Source organism: Apis florea, unplaced genomic scaffold (assembly GCF_048593485.1).
Source record: "Apis florea isolate Af1SG1 unplaced genomic scaffold, ASM4859348v1 contig_1645_pilon, whole genome shotgun sequence".
Lineage (NCBI taxonomy): Eukaryota > Metazoa > Arthropoda > Insecta > Hymenoptera > Apidae > Apis > Apis florea.
This window is the reverse complement of record NW_028256430.1, coordinates 239022-251702: the sequence shown is the minus strand read 5'-3', so window position 1 is coordinate 251702 and position 12681 is coordinate 239022. Positions and strand designations below refer to the sequence as shown.

The 12681-nt window shown below is 23.8% G+C and overlaps 2 protein-coding genes across 3 annotated transcripts; one reads left to right on the top strand and one right to left on the bottom strand.

Annotated features, from left to right (window-relative positions):
• The first annotated feature begins 2672 nt into the window (after nucleotides 1–2672).
• On the top strand, nucleotides 2673–8050 carry Upf2 (UPF2 regulator of nonsense mediated mRNA decay). The gene is made up of 2 exons (XM_003697641.4): nucleotides 2673–3321; nucleotides 3817–8050. The coding sequence occupies exon 2, from the start codon at nucleotides 3826–3828 to the stop codon at nucleotides 7273–7275; it is 3450 nt and encodes a 1149-aa protein (XP_003697689.1). The 5' UTR covers nucleotides 2673–3321; nucleotides 3817–3825; the 3' UTR covers nucleotides 7276–8050.
• Nucleotides 8046–12556, bottom strand: icln (chloride nucleotide-sensitive channel icln). Of its 2 annotated transcripts, none has more exons than XM_031919262.2 (6): nucleotides 11988–12556; nucleotides 9196–9321; nucleotides 8973–9118; nucleotides 8654–8830; nucleotides 8493–8582; nucleotides 8046–8341 (listed from the first exon to the last, which is right to left on the bottom strand). In XM_031919262.2, exons 2-6 carry the CDS (start codon nucleotides 9312–9314, stop codon nucleotides 8250–8252), a joined length of 624 nt encoding a protein of 207 aa, XP_031775122.1. In that variant the 5' UTR covers nucleotides 9315–9321; nucleotides 11988–12556; the 3' UTR covers nucleotides 8046–8249. The 2 variants fall into 2 exon arrangements, with proteins under 2 accessions (XP_031775122.1, XP_003697669.1); XM_003697621.4 differs by lacking the exon at nucleotides 11988–12556 and adding an exon at nucleotides 9722–10105.
• Between the last annotated feature and the right edge of the window lie 125 nt (nucleotides 12557–12681).

Genomic DNA, 12681 nt, shown 5'->3' with positions numbered 1-12681 from the left:
TTGATGCCACATGTGTACACCTCAGGGATATAGTATACGTGCCCATGGTTACATGGCTATAATAATAATTATATTTTAATTTTATCCCACTCCATAGTTTAACATTATTCTCAACGACGTAGACAAGCTTCTATCCATTAGCGGAACAGTAATAACATCAGTTTCTAAATACCAAAAGCCCTTCGTAAAATCTTCATTTTATATGATTTACGTAAAATTACGTATTGCGTATCGTCATCGTAATTAAAAACTTTAAATCTTAAAGTTTATAACAAGAGATAAATGTAAAAAATGTTTTCTTACATAAAAATCATTGTTTTAAAATTAATAAATCTCGTTTCTTTGTATACGATCAAAATCAGATTTACTTTATATCTTGTTAACTTAATATTTTCATAAAATCCATCACTGTACAAAATTCTCATTGAAAAATCGGAATTAGTTAGTATTTTGAGACCTCTCTTTCTAACTTTCGAAAATCATTTCCATTCTTTCTTTCAAAAAAAAAAAAAAAAAAAAAGAGGAAGAAAAATATGAGTTAATTTTCACGTGTGAAAAAGTAACGAAACGAGCTCGTCAGTTCGGTTCGTCCGATATTTTCCACGGCCATGGCTTCAAGCCTTGTTAATGAAAGCGTGTGCCGGACAATCCATTAAGCATAGCGTTTTTAGTGCACATTTTAAGTGGAACGTGGCAGACAGATAGATGGACAAATTAGGTCGGTTTGGGGACAACTATTTCTGGGGATTACACGCACGTGTACGTCGTTGTCCCGTAAGGTTGGCAAGCTTTGCGCAAGATCACGATTGAACGTGTTATCTTTGCGAAATAATATCGCGGACCATCGAACGAGAAAACGAACGAATTCGATTTTTGCTCTCTTTCGTCCATTTCATCCGTGGCATCGCGTTATTGACGTTCGCTGATCGAGTTTATTTTATCTTTGAACACTTTTGGGATATCGATATGATAAGAACATGAAAAAATGATGTATGAAAATATAATTGTTATCACAGTATAATGTAATATTGATATAAACAAATAAATAGATCGTATATTCACAAATTATTTTCTTTTATATTATTTTAATATATTGTAACTAATATTCGAATATATAAATTATTCGCAATTATTATCTTTCTTTATATTTATTATTGCGATAAATATGTATTTTTGAACTTTTATCATATGAAACTAACAAAGTAAACTATTTTTAGTATAACAATTTATTGTTTGGATTATATACTAATTGATAGTTAATGACAGTTTTAATTGTAAAAATTTTATATGTAGAAAAATTGTATTTAAGGATCAATTATTGATTATAATAAAATTCCAATTATTCAAACAATTCATGTACATTACACACACATATATATATATCTTACATTTTTATTAAATTTTTATTATAATTTATTATAATGAGAAAATTATGATAATTCTTTTTAATAATAAATTAATTCTAAATATATATATCTGATCGAATTATTTGAAATTTCGCTGCTATATATTTTTCTATATTATTAGTTCATATATATACCGTTAGATAGTGTTGCAATACAGTGTATCTTAATGCATTTGTAAATAGATTTTATCGTGAAAATATTGCAATCATAAATGAAATATAGAATACATCTATTATTATGGATGAAATATAATAATATAAGAATCGGCATTCAATGCATTTTTCGTTCCACGTATTTTAAAAGCTCATTATCATTTCGTTGTTATTATCAATTCAGCATAGAATAAGATTGTAGCGCTATAATCACAAAAAAATAAATGAACATTTTACAAAATTTGTATATATTCTGAAATACCGACTTTAAAAAAGATCAAAATGTTCCGTCTACATACTACATATAATCTAACCATAAATTAAATATAGGAATCTTTTATATCTAGTCACAGACAATCTATATCTAGTGTATGATATTTTTGTATAAAAATTATAACTTAGTTTATAACAATGAATGCAGGAAATTATATTCAATTTCATAAAATCATAAAAATTGATAAACTTAATATATTTTAAAAATAATTTCTTTAATACATTTTTTCATATATCCTTATCTTTAAGGATAAGTTGCCATTTTTTTTAAATTTTTAATTCTTCTTTTATTTTAATTTTAAAGTTTTTTTTCTATATCTATTTTTTGAAATAAAACTATATCATTTTTAAAAATAAGAATCAAAAGATAAGAATTAAATTAAAAAAAAAAATCAAAAAATTGTGAAATATGAAATTCAAAAAAGCTTTGAAACAATAAAAGTTAATCAGATATTTGAATCATTTCTTAAATGTATAAATTTTTACTACAAAGATAGATAGGAAGAGTGGAAAAAGGATAGAAGTATGAAATATAGAAGTATAAGATAAAAATTAGGAAAGTAGTGCCATCTTTGGATTGCCACAGATAAAACTTATAGAAAAGGATAGAAATAAGATCAGAATTGATTGCTACCGCCATCTCTTGAGTGCAAACAGTATTTAAAGTTTTTTTTTACAAATTAAAAAAAGAGAGATGGCACTGGTTCTTAATTCTTATTCTACTTTACCGTCTTTGAAAAAATGTTTTTACTGCTCAAGAGATGGCACTAACAGTTAATTCCTAACATATTTCTATCTTTCTCTATTATTTGCTTTCTTTTTTTATATTAGTTTCATGTGCGGCACTCTGAAGATGACGCTGATTCTCTAATTTGTATCCTATCTCGGTCCTCCTTTAATATTTGATCTCTTTGTCTATATATCGCAAAATTTATATAATTTAATAATTGATTAATTTTTTGCTTAATCTATTGATTAAAATTCTTAACAAAATCTATTCGATACAATTTTTATAAGTTTATACATCTTATACATGTTTATTTTTATATATTTATATATCATAATAATTCAATTCATGAATGTAAATTATTTAGTAAAAAAAAAAATCTACAATTCAATGTATAATACATATTTAGAAATATTTATGAAAAAACATCAAAAAAATTGTCTTTAAATTCTATTGACTTTATCAATTCTTGTGATTGATTGAATATATTTCATTCACTCTAGTGTACTAATCGTAGAGGGCATATCAAATATCCTGATTTTTTGTGCTATCGGTATTTCAGAACATAGGCTACAAACATAAAATCCCGTTGAATATGTATCTCTATATCTTATCTGTGTTGCAATTATATTCTACGTTGCATCGGTAACATCAAAAATGACAATAATATGATATATGGGATGTTAAGTCTATTCCGTATCTCATCTATGGTAAGAAATCAGTTGTCGTCTGCCATAAAATAACCTTCCTGCATTTAAAAATTGTAAGTAAATAATTTCAAAACATTTATATTACAATTATATAAAATAACATAAATACATTTTTTATTTTCAATCTCTTTCATATAATTTTTTAGTTTTTATTATATTTTATATTACGTGTCATAAACATAAAAATATCGTACATTAGTTGTAATATATTGAAATAAATAAAAAGAAATTATATTATGTATAAAAAAATATATAATACGGTATGAATAAATGTAATATTTTTTAAAATAAAGAAGTTATTAACTGTAATTATGTTTTATTTTATTTCTGTAATTTTTGATAATTTGATAATTTCTGAATTTAGAAGCATATAAATTATATTTTATCAAATATTTATATTTACTCTTTAAAAAAATATTAATTCTTAGATTATAAATTTTTTTATGTGAATTATTTTTTACATTAATTCTTTGATATAAATTAATTCTCATTTATAAGTATTTTTTCTAAATGACATTTTTCAAGCATGTATATTTTTTATGTAATAGATTTAAACAATGTCAGAAGTTGAAGAAGCAGCACCAGAAACAGCAGAAGTAATTTCGGAACAAGATGCTGTATCTGAAGAAGATAAACAATATTTGACTGATTATATAAAAGAAACAGAACAACGACTGAATGCAAAAGAAGAAATACGAGCAGCCAATTTAAATCCTAATAGACCACCTGAAACATACTTTAGCAAATTAGATTCAACATTGAAAAGAAATACCACATTTGTCAAAAAATTAAAAAATTTTAGTAGTACACAGTTAGATACAGTTTTAAAAGATATGACACATTTAAATTTGACAAAATATGTAAGTGAAGTTGCTACTGCTTTGGTGGATGCTAAATTAAAAATGACAGATGTTGCACCTGCTATTAAAGTATGCAGTTTCTTACACCAGACATATGCAGAATTTTCAACTCATTTTTTTGAAAATTGGCAAAGAATTTTATCTCTAAAAGTTGTGGATAAAATTACGAATCCAAGCAAACTTAGAGTAGATCTTCGATTTTATGCTGAACTAGTTAATGCAGGAATTTTTACCCATAAGCAAGGATTACCTTTGCTTGGTTCTGCATTAACTGTTTTAATTAATATGGATAAAGAAGAACATAATAATGCAAGTATTATATTAAGTTTTTGTAAACATTGTGGAGAAGATTATGCAGGTCTTGTACCCAAAAAAGTAAGGGAAATATCTGAAAAGTTAAGTACAACCATACCTAAAAGCAAATTACTTTCTCCTGATAAACAACAAAATGTTAGATTATTATTACGAGACTATTATAATTCATTATGTAAGCATTTATTAAAAGAACATAAAGATCTTCAAGCATTTGAAAAACAAAATAGAAAAATTTTACAAACTAGAGGTGAACTAAGCTCTGAAAGAAAAGAAAAACTTGAAAGTCTTCAAGTATCTTATGATCGTTTACTTAATAATGTACAAAGTTTTTCTGATACTTTAGATGAACCCATGCCAGAACTCCCTATAGATAGTGAAATGAAAGCAGAAGCAGAAGAATCATTGAAAATGATTAGTGAAGGAGAAGAAAATAGCATTCTAGAAGATATGTGGGGAGATGAAGAAACCAGACGATTTTATGAAGTTTTACCAGATTTAACAGTTTTTCTTCCAGGATCATATTTGAAAGAAGTACCTAAACAAGATGTTCCAATAAGTGAAGAAGCTTTAGATGAGGAAATAACATTTGATGAACTAGAAGAAACTGAAAAAGTAGATGAACCTGAAGCAGAAGTGGAAGAACCACAGGTTTCAAATATAAGTAATAAAATACTTTTAGATGCATTTATAACACATTTACCAAATTGTGTAAATCGTGAATTAATTGATAATGCAGCAGTACATTTCTTAATGAATCTGAACACAAAACATAACAAAAAAAAGTTAGTGAAGGCATTGTTTGGTGTTTCTAGAATTCGTTTAGATCTATTACCATTTTATTCACGATTAGCGGCTATTCTTTATCCTGTTATGTCTGATGTAGGAAATGATTTATGTTCAATGTTAAAACATGATTTTAAATATCATGTACGCAAAAAGGATCAAATCAATATTGAATCAAAAGTAAAAGTTGTTAGATACATTGGTGAGCTTGTTAAATTTAAACTTTATTCCAAAATAGAAGCTTTATATTGCTTAAAAGTTTTGTTACACGATTTTACGCATCATCATATTGAAATGGCATGTAATTTATTAGAAACATGTGGAAGATACTTATTTTGTTCACCAGATTCACATCAAAGAACAAAAGTATATTTAGAACAAATGATGCGTAAAAAGGCAGTTACTGCACTAGATTCACGTTATGTAACAATAATTGAGAATGCATATTATTATGTAAATCCACCAGAATCTACAGGAGGTGTATCTAAAAAAGATAGACCTCCTATTCACGAATTCATAAGAAAATTATTATATCAAGATCTTTCAAAAACAAATACTGATAAAGTTCTTAAATGGATGCGCAAATTAGACTGGGAAGATGAAAGTGTATCATCTTATGCTATTAAATGTCTCACTGCCGCATATAATGTTAAATATTTAAATATTCGATGTGTAGGAAGTTTATTAGCTGGACTTGTTGCACATTATGAAACTATAGGCCCTCATGTAGTAGATGGTGTATTAGAAGATATAAGACTATGCATGGAAATAAATTTACCAAAATTTAATCAACGCCGCATTGCTATGGTTAAATATCTCGGAGAATTGTATAATTATCGTATGGTAGAAAGTGGAGATATTTTTCGGACGTTATATCTTTTGATTACATTTGGAGTTAGCATGGATCATTCCATACCAAGTATTTTAGATCCACCTGATCATCTTTTTAGAATTCGATTAGTTTGTACATTATTAGAAACTTGTGGACAGTATTTTAGTGGTGGGTCTAGCAAGAAAAAACTTGATTATTTCTTAATATTCTTTCAAAATTACTATTGGTTTAAATATACAGATCCTATTTGGACTTCAGAAAATCCATTTCCAGTGGGTATAGATTATATGTATCGTGATACATTAACAATGTTGAGACCCAAAATGCAATTGTTTCAAAGTTATAAAGAAGCACAATGTGCTGTAGAAGAATTACGAAATACATTATATCCTACTCTTGGAAATCCTATTGCAGAAGATGGTACTGAACGTACTGATGTAGAATCTGATATGAGTGTAATTGCTGAAGGAGATGAAGACATAGCTGTAACATCTGGAAATGGTAGTGGAGATGCAAAAGGTGTGGCTGATTTACATTTTGAAGAATCTGAAGATTGTTCTGAAGCACAATCAGAAGAAGATTGGACTGCTGATGCAGAAAGAGATTACACTATGGGTACACAAGAAAATACCCAAGGAGATCAAAGTCTTTCAGAAGGTGGTACTGATGGTGTTATTATGGATGTCACAGAATTAAATGCAGCATTACCAGCTGGTCCTAGAAGAGTAAGTTGTCCTGAAGATGATGATTTTTTGTCTGCTCTTGATAAGATGGTTTCAGATAATATACAAGATAGAATGCGAGATTCAGTAAAACCACAACAAGTAGATATTTCAGTTCCTTTACATGTAAAAAGTACTAAAAAAACATATGAACAATTACAAGAAAGACCTTCTGATAATAGTACAGTTGATTTTGTACTTATGTTGAGAAAAGGTAACAAACAACAATACAAAAATTTAGCAGTTCCAGTATCATCAGAATTAGCAATGAATCTTCGAAACAGAGAACAAGAACAGAAAGAAGAAAAAGAACGAGTTAAAAGATTGACATTAAATATTACAGAAAGACAAGAGGAAGAAGATTATCAAGAAACAATTAATCAGAGTACCAAGCCAGTAACGGTAAACTTGAATAGAGAACGGCGACAAAAATATAATCATCCCAAAGGTGCACCAGATGCTGATCTTATTTTTGGTCCTAAAAAAATACGGTAGATTTAATATTTTAATGTTTTTGGAACAAATTAATACTTTCCTATTAGAAAATCACAAGTGATCTAAGTTACAGACTATTTGAAATCCATATTTTTGTGTAGAATTTATAACAAATTAATAATTTTTTATTTTTAATTTAGAATACATATCTACATATACATTATTTAAATGGATTTTCAATCATACTATATGATTTTTGGTGTAAAAATACATTTTACAATTAAAAATACACAAATGCGTCATACGTGTCAATATGTACTTCTATATATTTAAATGAAAAATAATTATTCTAAAGAAAAACAATTTTGATACACAATTGATACATTTAAATAAAATAATTTTGGCATGTCATAAATATAAAATAATATATCATTTACAGATAATAATTTTTAAATTAAAAAAAAAATATTTAACTAAATTTTTACACCAGTATTGTTTGTCAAAATGCAAATTTTGCAATTAAAATTTACATATTGACATAATAAAAGTTTTTTATTGCTAAATTATATTTTGACATTTTTTTAATAACTTAAACATTTATTAACAATAAAAAAGATACAATATATATACATTTAAAATTAATCACGAAATTGTGTTACTTTAAAATGGATAAGTTTTCATAAATATTAGTATATTTTTCTTTCGCACGCGCGTATGCAGATATTTTCAAAGAATTTTGTTATATTAAGTTTCATTTTTATTGTATAAATAAATGTAAAAAATTAATAATTTTCTAAAAAACAAATACAAATATACATACAAATAAGGAGTTAAATTTGATATACAATTATTTATTTTTATCTAAGAAATTATTACCGTGTACAAAATGAATATAAATAAATGTTAGCTGTTTTTATGTTTGATACTGCTCTCTTATACAGTCTGCCATAATATCACATATCTACCATGGTATATGATACTGGTAATTATAAATTAATACTAAATGCGTGCTTGCATTATATTATCTCCATACTTTATAGATCTTCTTCTGCATCCTCAAATTGACCTGCTTCTATATCCATAGCATCATCTGCTTCTGTTCCATTATGATTGGTACCTATTTGTTCTAAAAGTATAGAATGACAATAAAAAAATCTTCTAAATAAAAACTTTTTATAAAAATTATTTATATACATATATTTATACATATACTTTAATATTAAATTTATTGAATTAATGTAAAAATAATTATTTTAATTAAAATTTTTAAATTTTACCTGTTGGTAAAATGTAGGGAGCATCACCAGCACCAACATCATAATGTTCAAAATCATCTTCTTCTGCATCTTCATAAATATCTTCTTCAGCTATAAAGATATATAAGATCTCATAAAATATTAAATTGTTGATAAAAGATTGTAATAATAAGTTTACTTACCATCAGAAAAACTATCTTGTGGATCAGGATGAAGTGCTTGGCATTGATTCATTGCCTGAAACATTGCCTCTAAATTATTTGTGTTGTCAGGAGCAAACCGCATTTCCGTAATAGGTGTATCCGCATCTTCAAATTCATTTTCTGAACCACTATCAGAAGCTGGTGATAATGATACATCTATGTAAAGTATTATATTAAATTATTGTAAAGATGAGATATAATTTTAATATTTTTAATAAAAATTTAGTTTTTATTGTCATATACTACTAAATTATATTTATTTTTAAATTCTGAAAAATAATTAAATAATCTTATATACCTGGAAGATCAACTTTTGCATCAACCATAATATATAAACATTGTCTTGGATGTACTTGTTCATCTCGTGATATGGCATGTAATGATATATGAGGATATTCTAGTGAAAATCCTTGTTGTGTATCATAATTTACCCAAGAAAGTAAGCTACCAATATAAAAATTATATTAAAATATGGATACAATATAATTAAATATAAAACTTTGCTTTATTTCAATTTTTACCTTTCTGTAATATACAGAGTTCCTTTTCCTACTTCTCTATCATTAATGTACACGGTAGTATTTTGCTCTTCATGACGTATTCCTTCTTGTGGTGCAAGAAAATTACTAAGCACTACCATTTTTTATCTGCAACATTTATTTAAAAATTATTTGCAATATAAAACTAATAGAATTTGATCAGAGAAGGTAGCTATTTAAACAAATGCAGGAAGCAAAAATAAATTAAAAGGTTATGCCGGAATTTATACAATTATAAATTTGATCATATTATACATATAAATATATGTGTATATATATATATATATGTATATATATGTACATATATACATATATATATATATGTGCTTCAAAAATAGATGATCAGAAACATAACTAATTAAATATATACTTTTTTTAAATATAATATAGTAAATACAATAATAATATAATTATTGTGTTAAATAGAAGAGTTATTAGTTTTATAATTTTTTTTTTTTATACATTTACATAGCTATTCATATAAACTCTTAATATATAAATTCATTACCTATTTGTTTTATAAATAAGTTATAAATAACAAGACAGAAAATTTTCCACTAAATGAGTAAACTTGTAAACTTGGCAACGATTTTACAACTTTAATTCTTACACAATATTTCGGTCACTTTTTGCGTTTCGAAATAGTAAGTATACTTAATAGAATTCACTACAACTTTATAATCGCAAATGTCAATCAATATGTAACTGTTTCATCTTCTAATATTTGCAAATATAAAATTTTTTTACACACTGTTATGTTCTTATTTTACGTTATTGATGCAGAATATGTATCTTATGATAAACTATAGATAGTATCAGTGCATTATACATGCTTAAAAAAGCGGGAGAATCTGCTATATATTTTTCAAATTGAGTCAATAGCAAATAAAAAAAGTTTAAATAGAATAAAATATTCTATTAAAATTTATTTAATTTAACAATTTAAATTATTTTTCAAAAACAATTTAAAACATATTTAGAAAAATAAATAATTATTTTAAATAATATATCAATTATATATTATTTAATTGTAATAATTATATTAATGAATAATATTTTACTTTATTGATTAATATAATTTATTTAATAATCTTAAAATTATTATTATTATAATAACAAAGAAACAATATAAAAAGTTTTATCATAAAGATATTTTAATAAATATATATTTTTATATTAAATAAATATTATATTATATTAAATGAATAAAGTTAAAGTATAATAACAATAAACAATTTTTTAATAAATACTAATATGAACAAACCAATCAATTGTTATTCTTTGTTTTATAATTAAGAAATGTTTATGAATTACTTGTCATTTATTATTAAAATTCATTATATTTTATATAAAAAATCAAATGTCTTTAATCTCTTTTTATTTTTTATAAAATTTAATTAATTTCTATTATTTACATATTCTTTTATATTTATTATAACAAATTTCTATGCATTAAACTTTATTTTAAAATTTTTAACTTATTTTAATATTTAAAACATAGACAATTATAAAAAACAATGATAGAAAACAATTATAAAAAATTTTATGATACTAATTTTCTTTTTAATTAATAATAAATATAATTAATAAATTTAGTAATAAAATTTAATTCAACTATATGTATATAATAAAATAAAATATTTATTTTAAGAAAATTTGCAACAATATGTTATTTATGAATGTTAATTATAAAAAAAATGTTAAATTATGTGTTTGTATGTAAATTATGAATAAATAAAAATTTATGTATTTAATTTAATTAGGTTATTTCATCAAAGTATAAAACAAATAATAATTATTTAAAAATATTAATATATGTAAATAAAATAAATAAGTAATAAAAAAAAATTCCAAAATCATATAAAATATAAAATTATTTTAATATAAATATATAATTCATATAATTCATATAATTAAAATAAAAAATAAGAGATAAATAGTAACAACTGATTTTGTTAGATAAAAAATTGAATTAAGTATTATTTTAAAATAAAATAAAATATTAATATTATTAAAATTCATTATATTTTATATAAAAAATCAAATGTCTTTAATCTATTTTTATTCTTTATAAAATTTAATTATGATATAAATATACTCATTTATTACTGATTTTTTCTCTATTTATTTTGTATCATTACTTGAATAATTTTTAACTTAATTAAATATCATTCATATTATGAATATGTTTACATATCTTATGTTATATAAACATAATTTAATTACTATATTAATCATTACATAATGTAAGAATATAATTCAATTTTATATTTTATGTATGAGATTTTCTTAAAGATTTCTATCATAAACATACATAAAATGTATTGAAATATACAACTTGAATATTGTAAAATGAAAAATCAATATCATTTATAAGTAATACATTTTTTTTTAAATATATAAAGTAATGAAGCAAAATAATAAATTTTTTATCATATTTCCATAATTTTAGTTTTCAATTATGAATATATACATGTAACAAAAATATAAAAAAGTATTCATAACAATTATTAAATCAAATTTATCATATAATATTGATATATAAAAATATGAATAGAAAATATGATAATAGAACACAAGAAAGCCATCTGAAAATGTTTTATTAAGATTACATGTGGCAAGCGAGGCTTTTGTTTCCAATTCCTCCAATTTAAAATTCATTTCCATAACAATTTTACGTACATACATACATACTGTCAGTACAATAAAAAGTGCTTTGTTTAGTATTTTGCACTTTATTTACTACTAGAAATTATTGTTACAAGAAATATCACCTCAATATCTTTATGACGATCGGTCAGCATCCTTCGGCAAATTTTGTTTCCTAGTGAATCTATACTATATATTTAAACAACATATTGAAGAATATCTGGCTTGATTGCTATAGAAAAACTATTTAAAAAACTAGTAATAAATGAATAATAAATCATTTACGTTAGAAAAAATTTCATTTATTTTTTTTTTAACAATAAATTAATAACGATCAGGTTTTCATAAAAAAATTAACAAAATATTTCACACATCAAAAACATCTTTTTTCATTCTTAAAATATCTGGTAAAGTTTTGTATTTAAACTACTAAGTTACCCATTGTAAATGGGTTCTATAATATATTTTTTCATGTCATACTTTATATTAGATATCAATGGTTCTGTACAACTCATGCCAGACTCTTCAATTTTATATATTTTTTTATTCTATTAATAAAGGTAAATAATATGTGCTAGAACAATATGGATACAATGTACAGCTGAATTAAATAGTTATACTACATAATTGAATATCGCTAAAACGTTACTAATGTTAATTGTGCAGTTTTCTTAGTTGTGTTCATGGGTAACTGAATTTTTTTTTTGTAGTCTTCAAGGGGCTAAGTTCCAAAAAACATCGAGAAACATATATCACATTAAATCTCGTGACGTTTTTGATATGTTTTATGTTTCTAAATATCATAAAAGTTTTTTGTAG

Excerpts from the sequence above, each read along its gene's own strand:
- icln (XM_031919262.2), bottom strand. The coding sequence starts at position 9,314 with ATGGTAGTGCTTAGTAATTTTCTTGCACCACAAGAAGGAATACGTCAT. Across the intron at positions 8,583-8,653 it reads ACAAGATAGTTTTTCTGATG|CTGAAGAAGATATTTATGAA; the intron begins GTAAGTAAACTT and ends ATATCTTTATAG. Across the intron at positions 8,342-8,492 it reads TCCCTACATTTTACCAACAG|AACAAATAGGTACCAATCAT; the intron begins GTAAAATTTAAA and ends CTATACTTTTAG.
- Upf2 (XM_003697641.4), top strand. The coding sequence starts at position 3,826 with ATGTCAGAAGTTGAAGAAGCAGCACCAGAAACAGCAGAAGTAATTTCG.